Here is a 20,791-nt window from a genome sequence, read left to right as displayed (position 1 = left end):
TGCCACTCATTCAACTCCTAACTAGTCACAGTCTCCATCCTCTTACCTAGAAAGACCTACCATAATACCTCTTCCTCTCATCAAATACCATGTCAAAACTTCTCCAAACAACTGCCTATAAACAGAATAGGCTACAAATTTGTGCTCAAGTCTACTAATGGAATAGAGTTTTCCCATGTTATACTGTTCAGCAATCTGAAGGTGCTGACTCTTTTCTACAGTACCTTTTATTTTGTCAATACAACAATCTTATTTATAACCCCTGCACAGCACAGCAATGAAACCTTGCAAAGTGCACCAGCTGGTACTGCCAAGATGGAGCAAACAGAAAAAAAAACCCATCAGCTTTGCATCCCTCCACCTCCTCCCCTCTCACTGAGTCATCACAATAGCAGTCCTCAGTTGAGGGCTTTGCATCATCTCCTTCTAGAACTTTGCAATCGTAGGCCCTAAACCCAGTCACGGCGACTGGGACTTCCTCCCATTCTGCCTCCGCAGCATTCCCAGACTGACCCAGAAATCAAAGTCAGGTCCTTTGAGTCACCTGGGTTCAATTTCTAGGACAGTTCTTCCACAGCCTTTGTGGAAAAACAGTTCAACATTTTTTTTTATGTAACACCCCCCCCACCCTCCTCCTTCAGCTATGCTGGAAACGCAGCAGATAATGCAACACTTGTAAACCTCATAACGTCGATATCCAAAGCATTCCACTATCTACAGAAAAACATTTTTAGAAACGCAGATGGAATTTAAAATATATTAACTAAATGTTTTCCTTCATGAGACTTGAAATCGTATCTGTGTAGAGTGGAATGCTCCTACTCAGCAAATATCTGCAAATGTTTAAAGACCTGGGTGTGCCTTACTATTGTTCAAGAGAAAGAAGAGACTTGAGCAGGGACTCTGCAAGAAGATTACGTGAACCCGTAACATCTCATGCAATAGCAAGGGCATAGCAGAAGCTCAGTATGTGGTCATGCAAGAGGAGTATTAGCAACATTTATTTATTTATTTATTTAACGTCTCTTATATACCGATAGCCGTTCGCACATCGTATCGGTTCACAAAGAACAAAAAACTAATGGGCAGCGCCCTTACAAGTATACCTCAGATTGTAATCTGAGACACTGTGTACTTACTTTTCTTTTAAATGATTAAATATCAGGGCATCACTGCACTGTGTGGCAGTTACTGCCTTTAACAGAACGCATGGCAGTAACCTGCACGATGTAGCAGTTACTACCATAAGCCACTTGCTGGGCAGGCTGGCTAGACCCTTTGGTCTTTATCTGCTCTCACTGCAGTATTACTGTGTATGGAAACAGATTTTTTTGTTCTTTCCAGTTTCTTTTTTCTTGCAAAACTAAGATCAAACCTGGGGACCTGTGTACTGCAAGACGTTTTGCTCCCTTCTCTCTAATGAACACTTAAGGGGGAATATTGAATGCAGACAATATATTGTACACCTCTCGGATTGGATGCATTACACTGTGCATCCTCTACTTTGTGCCTTTTTCTGTATTTTAACATTTTCTTTTTCTGCATGTGTGTAGTGAAAGGCTTTTGCTTTTCCAGAAAGATCTGGTAGAAGTGTCCATTTGGCACAGAGCACCTTCATAAGACCCACTCGTGTAACTCTGCTCTGCTCATCTTCAGGGAAGTGCAATTTCATAAAACATTGACACTAGGTATCTTGCAACTTAGCCCAATGAATTGCTGATCTCATGCCTCTTACCTCTGTGAATTATGCCATAAAAATGCAAGAAAACAAAAGTTAATGAGATCATTGTATGCTTTCATTTATCATTACTCTTTGATAGATCCCTTATCTCATTGTTTTTCTTCATTCTTTTAAATTTCCATTCTCTACTTTGTACTTCATTTCATTTTTACTTTTCTTTAACATTTGCTATTTTATATATTTCCCTCTAGACTAATACTAAACTTTTTTTCTTCACCATGCTAACATGTTTTGTCTCTTTTTTAAATATCTGTAGGCTTCAACACCTCTCCAATGCCACTTCTAGGCCACAATTTGGGGTTTTTTTTCCCCCCGAGATCATTTTTCCTATCATGCTCAAGTCTCTCCCACTCCTCTATTCCCTACCCCCCTTCATTTTTGTAGGTACTTTAATCTTCCTGTTTTAGCAATGGTCGTTACATCATCTCACCAATGGGATTTTCCCCCACTAAGGTGGCCAAGGGGGAAGGGAAAGGAATAACACTCTTCAGCTCCAACCCTGCAATTTGGAATCTCCAGTTTATTCAGTCTTATGAGAAAATCTACCCCAGCCATTAGCCTCTCATTTGCCCTTTCCCATCTTACACCATGTGGCCCAGCAGGAACATTGAGCTCAGCCAAAAGGAGGAACATATCTAGCAAACTCCATGAAGTTAGCAAGAAGCACATTTAAAACTAAACAGAGAAAATTCTTTCACTCAAAGCATAGTTAGGCTCTAGAATTTGTTGCCAGAGGATGTGGTTAGTGCAGTTAGTGTAGCTGGGTTTAAAAAAGATTTGGACAAGTTCTTGGAGGAGAAGTCCATTAACTGCTATTAATCAAGTTGACTTAGGGAATAGCCATTGCTATTACTGGCATTAGTAGATCATGGTATCTACTTAATGTTTTGGGTACTTGCCCGGTACTTGTAACCTGGTTTGGCCACTGCTAGAAACAGGATGCTAGGCTTGATGGATCCTTGGTCTGACCCAGTATGGCAACATTTTATATTCTTAAACTAAGAGTTAGAGAAGCTACTTTCCAGTTATCAACGAACAGCAGGAATCATGCTCTGCATTGCTTGCCCTATGAAGGCTAATCACAAAATCCAAATCTGGCAGCCGAAGGCGGGTCTGGGATTGACCTACCCTTCACTAAAGGAAAGGAAATTAACAGGTAAGTAGTAATTTCTCCTTCCTTAGTGTTCGAGAGGCTGCCAGCGGCCCAGACAAATCCTCCTGTGCATAACCTGTGTCCTCCTGAGCCCTAACATCCAAACAATAATGCTTGGAGAAGTGCAAAGATGACCATGTAGCCACTCAGTAAATTTCAGCAGGTGACAACAAAGCTCCACCTACGATACCGCCTGAGCCCTTGGCAATGCAGTCTAATTTGCTTCGGTAAGGCAACCTTAGCAGCCACAAAGGCCATAATGACCAAGTGGGCAATCATTGCCCGCATTGCTGAAGCTCCCTGCTTATCTTCACCATGGAGCACAAACAGGCGGTTAGACTTTCGAACAGTCTTAGTCGCCTCCAAGTAGCGCAGTAAATGACTCCTAACATCCAAGGAACGCAAAAGGCAATAATCAGCTTCATCTTTGTCTCTATCCAAGGCAGGCAGAGAAATGGACTGATTCAAGAGAAAGGCCAAAACCATTTTGGGCAAAAGGGAAGGCACAGTGCGAAGCTGAACTGGACCCGGAGTCATACAGAGAAAGACTCATGATGGGAAAGAGTCTGCAGCTCAGAGATCTGATGAGCCGAACAGACTGCTACCAGAAAAACTGTCTTCAAAGAAAGCAGCTGCAATGAAAGAATATGCAGTGGTCGAAAAATCTGACCTGCCAAGAACTCGAGGACCAAGTTAAGATCCACAAAGGCACCGGAAGCCGCAACGGGGACGAAGATGTTTAACTCCCTACAGGAAACTGGACATGTCTGGATGGGAAGACAAAGGCCCTCCATTGACACTTCCCTTGCAACAAGCCGGTACCGCAACTTGAACCTTCAAGGTATTAAGGGCCAAACTTAAGCAAGCAATCCTATAAAAATTCCAAATCAAAGGAATATCCACCTTGAGCGGTTGAGTATCTCACTCAGAGTTTGGAGGGTCTTTGAAGCCTGGTGTTTTAATATAGGCTAGAAAAGTAGAAAATTTCTGGGCCCGAAGAGTGGAAATTACAGAAGGCGAATAACTGCATTTCAACAATGGCCAAACCGTAAGATAGAACAGACCTGGATCCTCGTGTAGAATAGACCCCTGATGCAACAGATCTGAGATGGTAGCCAGAGGGGACTGCCTTCTGGAGATTGGGGTACCACAGCTTTCGAGCCCAATCCCGAGCTACTAGAGGTATGGTGTTGGTTTGACTTGCAATCTTCTGTACCAGCCTGCCTAATCAAAGGCCAAGGCGAGAACGCACACAGCAGGGCGCCATGTGGCCACTCCTGAACGAGCGTTCCTATGCCCATCGCTTTTGGGTCCCGTCTGCAACTGAAGAAATGTAGAACTTTCGTGTTTAAGTTCGCCAACAGGCCTAGATCTGGTAGGCCCCAGTGGTCCACCAGGAGCTGAAAGGACTCGTCCACCAGCCCCCATTCTCTTGGGTCCAAGCTTCTCCTGAGGACAATCGACTGATACTGTACTTTCCAGCAATGTGCCCAGGAAATGCTGCTCTGCCCATACCATGAGTGCATCTATCTCCTCTGACACCCGTCAAATCTTGATTCCACCCTGATTATTGATGTAAGCCACAGCTGTTGCATTGTCTAACATTATCCGGACTGCCCGAGCCTCTAACTGCTCGGTGAAAAGCAGGCACACCAACCAAATCGCTCATGTCTCCAGTCTGATGATGTTCCACAGCTGCTCCACTGCATTCCAGTGCCCTTGCACCACCAACTCCTGACAGAGAGAACCCCAGCCCCGGAGGCTCGCATCCATCATGAGTACCAACCAATCTGGTACCATCAGGGAAATTCCTTTCATGAGATGGTCTGCTGTAACCAGCAGTCAAACTGAGATTTCACCTCTAACAGAAGGAGCAGCCTCACTGCATAGTTCTGTGACTGCAGACCTCTCCACTGCTTTGAATATTCAAAGTTCAATGCTGTTTTAGACTGTACAGCACCAGGTTTTGCTCAGAGCTATACAACTTGTAGCAAATTGCTGCAAATAAATTAAAAATATTTTATAAAATGCAAAAATGTGATTTCAGATTTGGAAAGACAGGAAGGCAAAAACCTAGAGGGATAGCATAAGCAATAAGTTACAGAAGAGAAGAGTTAATAGCAACTGCCAAGACTGGACATTAAGATTTATAATACACAATTCCGGACTGCTGGGCTCAAAGTAAGCTGCAGTGGGCATTAATATCAATGTAAGTCACTTGTGGAACCTACAAACCCATATTTTCCTGCTACAATATGGATGTCCAATCAACACACACCTCCCAGATTTTTGATAATGCTTTAAGAGCAGACAAGTTTGAGAGACCATGAAAATGAATCCCTGTCCTCTGAAACAATGAACAGTTATACAGAATTGTTCTTATATCATGCTTCCTTTTCCCATGGTCTTTACACTTAAAGAAAATATGATCTGCCAAACTCTAAAGGTTTTCCCCAGACATTTGTTCTCCCGTTTATCCTTCTCTGCAAAACTTCTCCGTTTGTACTAGAGATGTGCATTTGTTTATTAAGAATTAGGCAATTTCAACGAAATTGCCTAATTCGTTGTGGTTCGGGAGGACCTGAACCACGAAACGGATTTTCCCCAAGCTTCGGGGAAAATTCGTTTTTCGGGTTAGTGCGGGGGGAGGGGCACATTTATTAAAAAACAAACAAACCCCAAAACACACCACCCCAACCCTTAAATTTTAATTTCTTGCACCCCTCACCATCCCGATCCCTCCCCAAGACTTACTAAAAGTCCCTGGTGGTCCAGCGGGGTTCTGCGAGCGATCTGTCCCTCCATGCTCTCAGGCCTGCTATAACTCAAAATGGCGCCGATAGCCTTGCCCTTATGACGTCACAGGGGCTACCAGTGGCATTGGTCAGCCCCTGTCACATGATAGGAGCACTGGACGGCCGGCGCCATCTTGTGCTCCTATCATGTGACAAGGGCTGACCAATGGCACTGGTAGCCCCTGTGACATCGTAAGGGCAAGGCTATCGGCGCCACTTTGAATACTGGCAGCCAACGGCCCGAGTGCAGGAGATCGCTCCGGACCCCCGCTGGACCTCTAGGGACTTTTAGTAAGTCTTGGGGAGGGATCAGGATGGTGGGGGGATGTAAGAAAGTAAAATTTAAGGGTTGGGGCGAGTTTTTTTCCCCGATTCGTGGTGTTTTTTCCTGATTCGTGGTTTGTTTTTTTATTCGTTTTTCCGGTTTCGGGTTCCAGTTTCGTTTTTGGCAGAAAACGAGTTTTCCCACAAAGTGCCCGAACCGAAACCCAACCCGAGCCAGAAAAACGAAGCTCATCTCTAATTTGTACTACTTCGTACCCTACTTTTAAAAATGCATGCAAGCACCTCATGTCAATTAATATAATTCACTCTGAGTAGCTAACGCAATGTAAGAGAGAAAAATTATGAATAGCAAAGTATCTTCCAAATCTATTAAAAATTCTTATTGGGACCTGCACAATTAAAAAAAAACCCAAAAACACAAAAACAAACCCTGCCAACCCCCCCCCCCCCCCACACACATCCAAGCCTTTCATACTCCTAGGGGAATTCTGCACAAAAAAAATGTAATTCTGCAAAATTCTGAATACTTTATATTTGTCAAAATAACACAACATACATGACAGTCTAATTAATTAAAAATGTTATACAGAAAAAAAAAAAGAGTTATTTAAAGATTCAGAATTTTAAATATTTTGAGAATTTCCCTAGAAGTTCACTGAAAGTGTCTTTTCCACTGTCTCTCACTACTCCCCTGGCCAGTCTCCTTTCTCTTTGACCTCTCAGGCCCCAACTCTTCCACCTGGCACTCTCCCTACTACCAGAGTTTGACCCCTATCTCAGAACTGCCCTTCACACAGACTCCCTTTGTCCCTCTCTCTCATGCACACACACCCCCACCCTCATACAGGCTCCCTCCCTCTCACGCACACCCTTCATACAGGCTCCCTCCCTTGTACCCCCCCCCCAAACAAGCTCCCTCTCTCACACCCCTTCACACAGGCTCCCTTCTCTCACAAACAAGCACCCTCACACAGGCTCCCCCTTCTCTCACAATCACCCTCACATACACAATCCTTTTTTCACACTCACCAGCTCCCAATCTCTCACACATACACACACTCCTTCACAATCTCCTCACACAGATTCCCTCTCTCTGGCCCCCACCCATGCTCTTTCACCCCCACACACACAGATTCACTGAGGCCTGCTCCATCTTTGTCGCGAGCAGGATGGCCTCTGCAGTAGCACAGAATTCCCACAGCCTATTTTCAGGCAATAGCCCTATAGTTTAACCATCTTTCCCTCATAATGGGGCTCTCCTAGGACAGGTAGAAAAATGGATGCAGTTATTTTGGAGCAAGAGGACCCAAAGCACAGCATTATATGCAGTTGCTAAAACATTTCCTTTGATTCTATACACACAAGATAAATACTGCAGGAGGATTCACACCATAAATAGAGGGCAGATTTTGGTGCTGGCATAACAACCTGCAACATTCTGTAAACAAGCCATGGTCTTCGTAAGAGAACTTTAAAAATAATCTCCCTTCTCACCTGTGCTTGGCTGCCTCTTGCTTTTTTTTTTTTTTTTAATCAATTGGATAACCTATTTACAGAGATGCTTGCAACAGGGAAAATTTGGATTTTCTTGCTTTCGTGTTAGGATTCCCACCAGGTTATTGCAAAACGAGTATAACAAAACTGCCTTCCATCTGCTACATTGATTCTCATCTGACTGCCTTCCAAGACCAAACACCACCATAGGAGAGCCTACAACTTGTGCTGAAACAGTCAAACACAGGCAGATCAAATTGTTTATATTAATGCACTTGTCTTTTCCCTCCTAAATAACTGTGATAATGTTACTGTACATCATTTTTTCCTACAGAAGGAAGAAAAAATGAGGGAGGCTAAAGAGATTAAAAAAAAAAAAAAAAGGGTAAAGTAAATTCTCTTACCAAGGAATCCATCAGCTATCGTCCCCAGCGAGCCCCACCTAGCAAAAGTCGGCATCATGACATGTCAGGTCAGGGCAGCCTCAACCACGCCTCCCTGATAGTCAGGTAATAAAAGGCAACAGTTAAAATATGCACAGAACACTTGCACATTCTGGACATCATCTGACAGTTCTATGCTTAACACTGGCACACCGGGAGCTTCTGGTAACCAGAACAGGAAGAATTAAACAGCTTTATCAAGAGAAGAACAGGAAATACAGCAAATTCCATGTTCTCTAATGCTTACTGTGTTTAAAATCATTTGTAAAAGAAAACATGAAAGCAATAACCATGCTTTGACTGCTGGAGGTAAAGATCCATGCAAACAAGTTTTAGCCACAGCTCATTAAAAAAAAAATTAAGATAAAGGATTTTGTACCCCAGATCTCCAGTTCTGTTACATTAAATAATCATATTCAATTCTCAGGTACAAAGTAACCAGTTAGCAGAAGCTCTGATATGAGACAAAGCAAACAATATTAAAGGTGCGTTCTTTCTACAAGGCTCTTGGAAGGAAAGCCACAAATGTATCCCTAAATTTGGTGAGGTATTTATATGAATTTTAGATATGATTTTATGAATAGGGTAGTAATTGCACTTCTTGGATCCAGTTCTCAGAAATTCACTTGTAGCAGTCTTTTCTGTTCAGGTCCTGTGACTTGCTAAAAATGGACTACCATATGTTGTGTGGTGCTTAGTGGCCAAGGACAAATTGTTAATGACCCAATAAGTTGCTGCACTCTCCCTTTTGTCCCCCCCCCTCCCCAAGCTCATTTCATTACAGGTTAAGGTAAATATTAGGGCTCATGTATTGATTATTGAAATCTACAAGTTTTAAAAGGTGCTATTAAAGCTTAGATAACTCAGTCAGCTAAGTTGTAAAGTTTTCTTATATAACTTCAGGAGGGAAAGTAGTTTTTTGTATGAAAACAGACGATGTAGCAGAGACTACTTCCCTGGCAGAGCACAAAGTCTCTGCTAATCCTGTGTGAATTGGGGGGAGGATATGAGTGGTCTACAAAATCATGAAAGGAAGAACAGGTTAATGTAAGTCAATTAATTACTCTTTCAGATAATAGGACTAGGGGGCACTCCATGAAGTTAGCAAGTAGCTCATTTAAAACAAATCAAAGAAAATTATTTCACTGAGTGCATAGTTAAGCTCTGGAATTCATTGCCAGAATTTCACCAAATAACTGAAGAAAGAGCCACAGTAGCAGCTGTGATCAGACTAAATGTCATGTCACATGCTCAAAGCATTTGTCTCCCCTAATTAGGTCCCCGTCCCCCCCCCCCCTCCACTCCACCACCTTTACTCCTTTAAAAGAAAAGCCAAAGGCAACCATGGCTTTTTGATAGGGGCCATAAGATTATTTTTAAAATGTTTTAAATCTTGTTTTCCTTAATCCCTGCTAGCGTTTTTGTTACAGAAGGGTTCGGGAAGTGAGGCAAACTCATTGTCTTGTGTGAGACTAGGATCTGACTTCCAAACTTGGCTGTGCTCCTTGGATTGGAGGCAGTGTTCACAATCCTTGGGGGAGGTAAGGGGAAGCTGTCATTTCATAATGGTGATGCATAATGTTCAGACTCAGAGTGAGAATGCATCAGGTCCCAGAAGGTTGCGCAGACTGTGGCGACAGCCCACAAGGACTGTCACTGCGATTTGGTGGGGGAGAAATCTCTGTTCAGTTCTGAAGACTCTTGGTAGCAGTCTGGTAGAAGCCGATTCTGGCAGGAGGAAATGGCCAGGCCAAAGAGGGAGAAGAAAGACAAGTGGTGAGTATCAGAAATTCACTGTAGAAGCCCTGTAACACTGCGAGTCCATTGATGGGAATCGTAAAGCTAAATTAGTAGGGTGGCAGGGCAGACTAGATAGGTCTTTTCTGCCTAGAGCTAATCCACTAAGTAGTCAGCACACCCATATGGCTCCTGCCAGCAGCAATGTGCCAGAAGCACAAGCCTTGTTGACTAAGCTTATTAAAAGCCACATTATAGCTCATCCACAAAGAAGCCACCACAGTTCATTATAACTAGTGTCCCATGCCATTTGGTTTATTTTAAAAGTCCTGGAATTTTTCAGGTTTTATTTTCCAAACAAAGTATTGAAAGCAAGATAAAAAATGAATTAAATTCTGGTATAAACCTGAATACACAACACACAGAAGCTAAGGCTACTTCCTGACTGCTCTTCTTCCATGGCAGGTTACTTCCTACCGATAGGCTTTCAAGCTTTTCCTGTCTGTTTTCTTTAAAACTTCATTAAGTACAATTTACATACAGGAAAAAAAATACAGCAATGAAGAACCTAAGAAATACAATCAAAACCTCCTATCAGAATAGCACTTCATAAAAATAAATACCCAATAAAATATTATGAAGTGAAAAACTGGTGTAAGTCAGCAAAACTGAATAACTTCAGTTAAAAACAAAAAACAGGTGTACAAAGCGTATAAAAAAAACTGAACACAGGGAACAAGTTAAGACTGTGAAAAAATTAAACTACTCCCAATTTAGAAAAAAAAAAAAAAAAAAGAAGGCTCCTACATATGCCAGGCCCAAGAGAAGATTTAAAAAGAGGGAGAGGGTTGGGGGGGGGAAAGAGATATTGTCTCTTTAAAAACTGATCTATTGGGAAAAATCTGGGAGGTGAGTACTACAGTCAGCCAGCATGTCTGAAAACGCAAACACAAACCTGCACGGTTAATTAGGAATAAAGGAAGGCATTACTTGGCCTTCTGAGAACACTACAAGTGAATGGAGAGATGAGCAAGGCAGAGCAAGATCTTCACTGGCTACAGTGTTTACCCTCACCAATTTGAAGAGTTCTGCATTTATTTCCTCCAGATTACCTGCATTTCCTTATCTGTCTTAATAAGCTCTCTCTATTTTCATGCCCCCTATTGCTGTAAATATTGAAACTGGCAGGCTATGGGTCCATCTTAAAAAAGGCCAGGAAAATAAGCTTCCAGTTTGAATTTCTTACTAATTTATTTGACAAATATTTCAGGTTCTAAAACGCTATGGCCGCCTCTGCCTTTCCTTCTACTCTTGCTTTTTAACACCATAAGTGGTTATGCAAAGTATCCCTCTCTCTAGATGGGTCCAGGCAGAATATAAACGCACTCTAAATAATTTTTTTTTCTCGTTTACTATTTTTGTTGTTTAAATTCCCAGTGCTTCACGCACTAACTTAAAGAGGTGTAACATAGAAACACGAGGGCAGAAAAGACCATATGGCCTATCTAGTCTGCCCTGCCACCCTACTAATTTAGCTTTTCGATTCACATCAATGGACTCGCAGTGTTACAGGGCTTCTACAGTGAATTTCTGATACTCACCACTTGTCTTTCTTCTCCCTCTTTGGCCTGGCCATTTCCTCCTGCCAGAATCGGTCTCTACCAGACTGCTACCAAGAGTCTTCAGAACTGAACAGAGATTTCTCCCCCACCAAATCGCAGTGACAGTCCTTGTGGGCTGTCGCCACAGTCTGCACAACCTTCTGGGACCTGATGCATTCTCACTCTGAGTCTGAACATTATGCATCACCATTATGAAATGACAGCTTCCCCAAGGACTGTGAACACTGCCTCCAATCCAAGGAGCACAGCCAAGTTTGGAAGTCAGATCCTAGTCTCACACAAGACAATGAGTTTGCCTCACTTACCGAACCCTTCTGTAACAAAAATGCTAGCAGGGATTAAGGAAAACAAGATTTAAAACATTTTAAAAATAATCCTATGGCCCCTATCAAAAAGCCATGGTTGCCTTTGGCTTTTCTTTTAAAAGAGTAAAAGTGGTGGAGGGGAGGGACCTAATTAGGTGACACAAATGCTTTGAGCATGTGGCATGACATTTAGTCTGATCACAGCTGCTACTGTGGCTCTTTCTTTAGTTATTCGGTGAAATTCATACGGACTTAACAGGAAACAAGCTCCAATGTTCACAAGTACTGCCATAAATGTTTACCAATATCATGAAAAGCAAGGGCAGGAACTGCTCAAAAGAAGGATTCGCAGTCATAACCAAAATGTCAAGTCATACCAAAACCAGAATAACCTATGAAAGCTTAAAAAAAATGGAATGGAAGACGTTTAGAACAGAAGCAATGACTTCTATTATCTAATGCCTTTAAAATAAGTATTTTTAAAGGATCTAAGGTGGTTTGTGATGTGATACTAATGTTTTTATCTATGTTGGACAGAGGACTATGACATCACAGGTCGACACTGAGCAAACTCTAGTTACAGAATTATTGTAAATTCCATATTAATCAGGATAAAAAGTGGGACAAAATGCAGGGCTTTTACTTCTAAAATTATGCATTTCTATATATAGCACTACTGCAGTTCCCAATACTTTAGAGGGACGTTTTTCAGCAAAGACTAATACTCCCACTTAAACCTCTGTTGGGCAATGCAGAATTTCGCTTGGCTGTCCCAAGCCAGGATTCTCCCAAACACTGAATAACTCCTTATATATATATATATATATATATATATCTGGGTCTGCTTGCATTTGCACTTCGAGCTTTACAACTATTGTAAAACTCCACAGCACATTTCCTCCCTGGCTTGGGCTCTCATATTACTGATGAACCTTCGCTGGTTTCCGATTAGCTGGCAGGTCCAGTTTAAAGTGGCCTTCCTTGTGCATAAACTAAATGGGGAGAGACACCAGCATAGCCTAATTCCATGCTATAGATCCTCTGAAAGAGGGTTGTTAGATGTTCCATCTATGCAAATCTTAAGACTCTCTGAAACCCACGAGCAAACACCCAACATGAAACTTACTACCTGTACTAAGGAATTCGAGAAGCTTCTGAAAACATTTATTTAAGCTTGAATGACAATGGAGCTATAGGGGTTTTCTATTTTGTGCTGCACCTTGGTTTGTTGCCAGATTGGTGAGATATGTCTGCCCATATTATGTAAGCTTATGTTTTATTGATTTGATTTTAAATTTAATTTTATTGCTTTTATGTCTTTAACATTTATTTCATACACATTTTGTTAGGCTTTATTGTGAATGTTGTTTTGTATCAAGCAACACTAAGGGAGAATAAACTTTTAAAAAGTTATTTTGCAGGGACTAAGCAGTCACAAAGAAATGCAAAATGGGGGGGAAATCACATGCTTGCTTTACACACATCCTTGTGGCAAACATAATCACACTGTTAAAATCACCCTTATGAGCTGCCTGAAGGGCATTTGAAACATTTTCTGGTCCTGCTAACTGGATGCAAGAATACTAACACACACTAGATGAAAAAATGAGTTTCCTGCCCTCCCTGGACAATAAAATTTCTCAGTATATTGGCTCAAACCATATGATAGACCAATTTCCTTTTCAGCCTTATAGAAAGAGTGCAGTTCAACACACAAGTGATCTTAATTGATCGTGCAGTACAGAGGGAATGGAGATGCAACAGCCTTTATGTAAAATACAAATAGCTAATTATATAACATTACAGGGATACCTGCTCAGATCCAAGTTAATTTTTGCCACTTTCCAATCTGTATGTTCATAAAAAGTGCACCCAAGTGTTAAAAGTAATTTCTATGTAACTAAACACAGGATTTTGTTTTGTTTACTGTAATGTCTATTTGCATAACTTCAATGCTTGGTTTGTCGTCCTTTGTAGTTTAAAAAAGGTGCATAATAAAAATATTGGTACTAAAGAACAGGCTTTGATTGCAGAATGGATGAATTTACTTAATTAAGATTTATAAGCAATGAAGTTAACTGTTCATTCCATGAAACGTGCAAGCGTTTTCAGGACAAAGGTATGCCCTCCATGACTACAGCAAAACCAAAATTTACTGCAAGAAACACTAGCTCTGTGGAAATTTCAGCTTACTAACATGGTAGCCTGTTTACCTTCAACACACATTTCCACAGAACAGCTAAAGCCTAAGATGAAGAACGGAAGAGAAGCAGATCGAGAGACCTTGGCAATGTTCAGCTAATTCTACATCAACAAATCACAAAAAGAAACTACACTGTAATAAAAGTTTAAGCTAGTAAAGTCTGGGAGGATTAAATCCTGTTTAACCACAGATTTTTTTTCTGACACATTTATTATAACAGTCATTAAGAACTACTGCTTTAAATGAGTGATCAAATGAAATTTCAAATTTAAAAAATTTCAAGCATTTGTGTTTTCCCTCTTCTGAGCAAAGGAACATCAAAAAGCACCAATTACAAGGATATGGCAGACCAATTCAGTTTTCAATACACAAATTGTAAATGATTGAATACAAACTAAAGGATGCCGGCTTTGAAGAGTCAGTTGTTATTCTTGGGATTTATGATAAATTTTTAGACATGAGGCTGGGGTATAAGAGCCCAATTCCACAATAAATTTTGAGAGGAACAGGAGTGGATGTGCAAGTGCTAAGCCAGCAAAGTACATTATGTTAATAAACCTTGCACAACCCAATTTTTTCTTTTTTCCCCAGAGCTGGCATAGTAGAAATAAACCAAACTGTTGTCCAGAGGATTCTCGGAGAAACATTCCACCAATGTATTGTCATTAGCGATCTCTTGATTGATGAAATACCAAGTTGTATTTTTTTAGCATCTGGGTTTAATTTTGCTCCCTCCCCCCCTCCCCCCACCCGGACTGTCGCAGTAGAAGTCATGCACTGTAGGAATGTGCACTCGTCACATCAGTTTCAGTGGTACCCGCGTATCGCGCCGACTTTAGGGTACACGGGTAAAAATGAATAGTATGCACATAACTAGTTATTAAAATCACACATGCTGTACTATCCATGTACTATAAAGCCTGCGAGATACACAGGTACCACCGAAACAGATGTAACGAATGCACAGCCCTAATGCACTGAGGGCAGTAACAGGACCAATCAATTATTTTGCCCTTGATGAAGGGTACATGCCAAATGTTCCTAACAATTTCCTAATTACACAAGTTCTACTGTGCTGAGAGGCTGGTAGGGAGACAAAAGTTTAAAAATGTTTATGCAGGTGTATAAAATGTCCAATTTCTGTATGCCGCACAGTATAGCAGGTATTTTTCTAAATATATATATGCAACAAACTGCAGCCTGGATTAATTTTTTACCTAACATTCCCTGCTCTAAAGACTGGAAAATTGCAATTTGAACAGAAATGAGTTTTATGAGAAGGCCATTTCAACAGATGAATAATACAGCTCCATTTCAGTAGGTCAGTCTTCAGATTTTGAAAATCCACAGCCAAACATTAGAACCAAACATTTGTTGCATTGATCTTCTGTGCATACAGAAGGCTCTGTAAATTGAAGATACTTGCTGTGGGTAAATGGCTTCCACTGCTTAAATCTGCCATCTTTGCTTTAGCTAAATAAACCCTGCAATGTACTGTTACAGATGTATCCAGGAAAAAGCTACAGGGTCTTCAAACTCTCCCCAACAGCCTCCGCTTCCCCACATCACCAAATTCTCTATTATACTTTTGTCCATGGCTTCTGTCTTGTGATAGTATGGGAAAGTATTTGCTGGATTCCAGGCTGCAAGACAGAACTTGAAGGCCAAAATACAGCTTCTGTACTCTTGAACTGGTCCAATTGTTCCATTATACTTGTTTAACACTGGACAGCATAAGGAAGTACTGGACCAATGCAAGAGTTCAGAAACAGAGATCTACCTTCACGAGATTGGGCTAAGCAGCAAGTTTTGTTGTGCAGTACAGAATCTAACAAGTACCTTCTCTCACCACCATAAAACAAAACTGCAGGGCAGTACTGAAAGATATCATTCAGAATTTATATTGCTCTATTTATGGCCCTACAACCACTAGATGTGTCACCTCATAAGACCTGTGCTGAAATATCTAACCCATTTATTGTATGGCTAATTTTTGTTTTAGGGAAAAACACTTTCAATACATTGCTAGTTTTCTTCCAGTTTTGGTTGAAATTAGAGAAACAGAACTGTCTGCTTCACTCACAGGTTAGCATGTAGGTTCGTGTCTAAGCATTAGAAAAAAATATAAATTATTTTGAATGACACCAAATCACAAGAGTGGCAAGACAAAATTGTACAAATTAAAACAGCTTAACTTTTGGACTTCAAGTCTAGAATGAATTCATTCAGATCCATCTAAACTGAATATTTTTTAAACGAATCTAAAAACCACAACTAGAGAATTCTAGCACATTTTTTAGACTGCCAAACTATGTATAATTGGCTCCCAGTGCAGTGAACGTCACTAGTCTGAAAATGTGACTTTTAAAAGATAGATCTGAGATTTTCTTAATGCGAGGCATGGCTTAATAAGGTCAAATTAAAAAAAAAATTATATGGTGGTAAAATCAATCTCCAGAAGAGATCAAGTGCAGGGAGAGTAAAAGGAACAATGTAAAAAACTTCTTAAAATGTCTTAATGTATAATGTGCACTCCCTGCACAGCATAAACTGCTTTAAGTTATAACATGCTACTAAAAGAAATCTAAAAGTTGTCAATAAAAGCAAAGATTGGAAGGAATACTAATTATCTGTGTCCCCTGCTCTAAAGACATGCACTGTGGGGCAGACCATGGTATTTCTCCTTTTCCCAAAATGGGCTCAGCTGTTATCACGTTTGGGAACCCCATAATGCTAACTGGAACATGAATTAAAAAAAGCCAAAAAAAAAACCCCACAACCCACACTAAAGTATCCCACCTGTTTTGTAAAGACTGCATAGAATCAGAGCCCTCCTAAATCATTTCAACACAAATGAGGAGCATTTAACAAGGAGAGGGGAATCCCAATCTGTAGTATCTGCACAGCCGCAATTTGAGCCATTTAACCTAATAATTGAAAACGGGTCCAATTCTCAGATGGTTGCCTGCAATGATTGCCCATCATTGGAAAAATGCGTCAATTTATAAATTTGCACTTTTTTTTTTATAGATTTGATCACTCACATAGGCAGTTTTGGGATTTTTTTTTGTTTCCTTTTTAGTATTTTGGTTGTTTTGGCAACAAAGATTCTTGCAAGTGAAATGATGTTTTAGGACACAATTGAATTTGAAATAGGTAAAATGTTTTCAATAGGTTTTTGAGTTTTATTGAAATCTTACATGAACAAGAATAAGTTGTAAATACAATCACATCAAGGAACAAATTGCCACGGTTTTTGACGGCTGAAGCCAAACAAATTTTTGTAGGGCAGATTTTCAAAAAGGTGTGACGTTATAACAATTTAAAAAAACACAGTTAGCCTACTTCTAGGAATGCAAAACATACAATTGGTTTTTTTTGTTTTTTTTTTTCAGTACAAGAAAACTTAAAATTTGTTTGTTGTGTTTTAATCTCTTAAAACTACTAAGACAAAGCACTAGCTTTCACTTTATGTACAGCATTCTCCTATGCAGTGTATCCCAACTCCAAAACAAACTGTCCACAACAAGTTGTTCCTGCAAAAAACCATGATTGAACATTGTACCCCCACCCCTCCCCCACCCCTCCGAATCTGCTAAAAATGAAGCCTAAAACAATAAAAGCACTGGATTCCCCTAGGGACAAGGGGATTCTGACAGCTCATTAACGTCCAAATGCATTTATGAAAAAGAGGAAAATAAAAAAAAAACCCTCAGGTATATGTACACAAGGTAGCGGTTCTTCAGCCCAATACCAATGGAAGCCAACTGCTACTGAAAGGAGTATGGTTAAGCCAATTTTCTCTTTTTTGTTTGTTTTTTTTTTTTTTTTTTTGAAGAATAAAAAGGTATTGCCAATCAGATCTCACCAATATTGTCAGGCCCTCACTTGTCTACTTCCACTGCTGCCCATAAGTATCATGATAAAATTCCTGGTTGTCATTATTGTAACCATAGTTACCAGAGTAGTCACCACCTTGCTGGAGCGGCTGCTGAGCGATGGGCTGGGAGCCCCAGTTCTGCTGGTTGTTGGTCTGGCGGCGCTTGGAATCCGGCTGGTTGTAACCATCTGACTTTCGCTTGCCTCCGACGTTGCCTCCACGGTTGCCTCTGGATCCACGAGCGCGTCCTCTCTGCTGCTGTGCTGGACCCCCTCTCCCACCCCGGGTTCCTCGTGGTGGTCCCATGGGTGCTCCCCTTTGTGAATAGCCAGATCTACCTCTTGGTGGTGGCGCTCCCCTCCCCCTAGGTGGTGGGGGGGCACCTCTCCCGCCCCTTCCTCCTCTTCCTCTGACTGGATAGCCATCATCATAACCGTAGAAGGGATCTTCATAGCCACCCCTGTAATCATGGTAATCATAGCCATAGTAATCGTCATAATAATCTTCATAGCCATAGTAATCTGGTGGGTAGCCATATCCCCCTCTCCCACTGCGCCCTCGACCTCGCATGGGAGGTGGCATACGAGGCGGAGGGTAGTAGTAATAGTCTTCATACCTAACAAGGAAAAGAGATGTATTAGTGTGCCCTTAAAGGTCAAATATAAAATCTACTCAACTTTTAGAAAAATTTCTCTGCATCAGCATATTCCATGAAGTAATAAATTCAACATATTATGCTGCAGATTTTGTACTGAAGCCTATACATAAATTTGTACACACATCTGACATTAAATACTTGAAAAAGTAGCTTATCAGTAGCAAAGCTTTAATCTAAGCTAGTAATGAGAACCTAAAAAAGTGTACCTCAGTCTAGAGCACACATATTTAAGCTCTTGACAGAATATTTATCAGAACACGCTCAAAAGTGCTTCAGACTCACTCTCATATCCAGTTACTTTTGAACTTTGGTGAATATAAAAACTGAATTGTGAAATGCTTTAAAGCATTTTTGAGCATACACTAGACAGAATGTTAAAAAAAAATAAAATATATATATATATATATATATATATATATATATATATATATATATATATATATATAAATAAAACAAACCTGCACCAGCTCTGAACAATTTAGTACTAGATATACCTTTTTAGAACTTATCAGTCATCCAAATTAAGTTTGTACTAATATGAAACCTCAGTTTCCCTTTAATGGCTTCTGGTAGCTTTAGGACATTACAAAATGCAAATTTGAACTAGCAAAGCTTGCTAAATCAGGAGTATTTTTTATGATGTGTCATTATATTCCATTATGCCACTAAGTTATAACTATTCTAGTTTACTTTTAAAATGGTCCACGTACCCTACTGCTTCCAAGAACCAGTTGAAGTGTTTTCAACTTGTGTGTCAATATGGCTTTCAAGATCAACACAACATATCCTAGCATTTTAGAGTGTGCCAATGTGGGGAGACACACAACTTACGAAGTGCTTCTGGAAGCTTGCCTTGCAGCCTGGCGTTCTTTCCTTTTCTTATCTGGTGGCTTTGCTAGGACTATTTCAATCTCCTCCCCTTCCACCTCCTTCCCATTCATTTCATCCATGGCCTGTACAAATTAAAAAAGTAAAACAAAAAACAAACAAAAAAAAAACTGCTCAAAATGTAAAATCCATCTTCTCAGAAGACTTTGGTTAGCCCACTATAATTTTTTCCATCAAGACTACTATTAACAATAAGCATAAATGGTTAAAAGACAAACATTGTAGCATTTTAACTGTATTTTATTTATTTAAAGGCTTTTATATACCGATGTTCATGTACTAGTACATATCGCGTCGGTTTACATAGAACCAAAGTTGGAAATTACATCAAACAAGTGGGTACAAATAACAAGGCTAACTTCGAAAGAAATTATAAAGCAAAGAACAAGACTTCCAAATAACAGTCAACAAACTTAGATTTACAGACTTAGTAAGCATGAGTGCAGCATAACTTACATCTAACAAGGTGAAACTTACATTTAGCAAGGTGAAATCATGAGAATAAAACATAACATTAAATGGTTACGGCTTCAGACATCTAGCGTATTGGAATATGAAATGCGTGAATCTAGCCCTGTATCGAGGCTCGAGGGAGGGACCTTTAAGTGAAGGCTTTTGTGAAAAGCCAAGTTTTGAGCTTCTTTTTGAAAGTTCGACTACAAGTTTCTAGACGAAGGTCCGTGGGGAGGGCATTCCAGTGAAAGGGACTGGCAGTCGAGAATGTACGTTTCTTGAGCAATGACTTGGCTGGAGGTGCATATAGGGTGCCTAAGTAGCTGGTTCTGATTGGTCTGGATGATGCGTGAAGATGAAGTGGGAGTTTAGATCTAGCGAAGTTTGGGAATGAATGGTCTTGTGGGTTATGGTTAGAACTTTGAATATGATTCTAGATTTGATAGGGAGCCAGTGTAGGTTTTTTAGTATAGGTGTGATGTGTTCTCCTCTACTAGAGTTGGTTAAAATCCTGGCAGCCGAGTTCTGTAACATTTGTAGTGGTTTGGTGGTAATAGCTGGAAGGCCAATTAGAGAGTTGCAGTAATCAATTTTTGAAAATAGAATTGTTTGGAGGACTGTTCTAAAGTCCTGAAAATGGAGAAGAGGTTTCAGCTTTTTCAATATGTGGAGCTTGTGAAAGCATTCTTTAGTTGTGTTTTTGACAAATTTTTTTTAGATTCAGCCGATTGTCGATAGTAACGCCGAGGTCTCTTACGTGTGTGGGGGAGGTCATTAGGAGGTGAGATTAGATTGTTGGCAGCCTGCAAGTTGTCATCCAGAGTGATCAGCATAAGTTCCGTTTTTGACGTATTGAGTACTAAAGTTGAGGCTAGTGAGGAGGGAGTTTATGGACTGTAGACAATTATTCCAGAAGTTAATGGTGTTGGAGATAGATTCTGTGATTGGCAACAGGATCTGGACATCATCGGCGTATATGAAGTGTGTGACCTTTAGACTTGAGAGCAGATGACATAGGGGGAGAAGATAGATGTTAAATAGGGTTGGGGAGAGGGAGGATCCTTGAGGGATGCCGAGTGTGGACTTGACCGGGTGAGAATCCTTACTGCTTATTCTGACCTTGTATGTCCTATT

General features: G+C 40.5%; 1 protein-coding gene across 10 annotated transcripts in view; it reads right to left on the bottom strand.

The window, feature by feature from the left end:
• Positions 1–20,791, bottom strand: part of HNRNPR (heterogeneous nuclear ribonucleoprotein R) — a 93,865-nt gene that overhangs the window by 6,981 nt on the left and 66,093 nt on the right. For 5 of the 10 annotated variants that reach the window (XM_029571987.1, XM_029571990.1, XM_029571991.1 and 2 more), the window contains exons 10-12: positions 19,148–19,269; positions 17,739–18,274; positions 7,873–7,966 (exon numbers count right to left, since the gene is read on the bottom strand). In XM_029571987.1, the coding sequence (XP_029427847.1) occupies positions 7,953–7,966; positions 17,739–18,274; positions 19,148–19,269 (672 nt within the window). In that variant the 3' untranslated portion in view covers positions 7,873–7,952. Of the gene's footprint in view, positions 1–7,872; positions 7,967–17,120; positions 18,275–19,147; positions 19,270–20,791 lie in introns of those variants that run through there. The other 5 variants (XM_029571985.1, XM_029571984.1, XM_029571994.1 and 2 more) reach the window with 2 other exon arrangements.

The sequence above is a fragment of the Rhinatrema bivittatum genome, chromosome 11 (genome assembly GCF_901001135.1).
Source record: "Rhinatrema bivittatum chromosome 11, aRhiBiv1.1, whole genome shotgun sequence".
In the NCBI taxonomy this organism is placed as follows: domain Eukaryota; kingdom Metazoa; phylum Chordata; class Amphibia; order Gymnophiona; family Rhinatrematidae; genus Rhinatrema; species Rhinatrema bivittatum.
The sequence above is the reverse complement of the archived record's forward strand: the minus strand, read 5'-3'. Positions and strand labels throughout refer to the sequence as shown.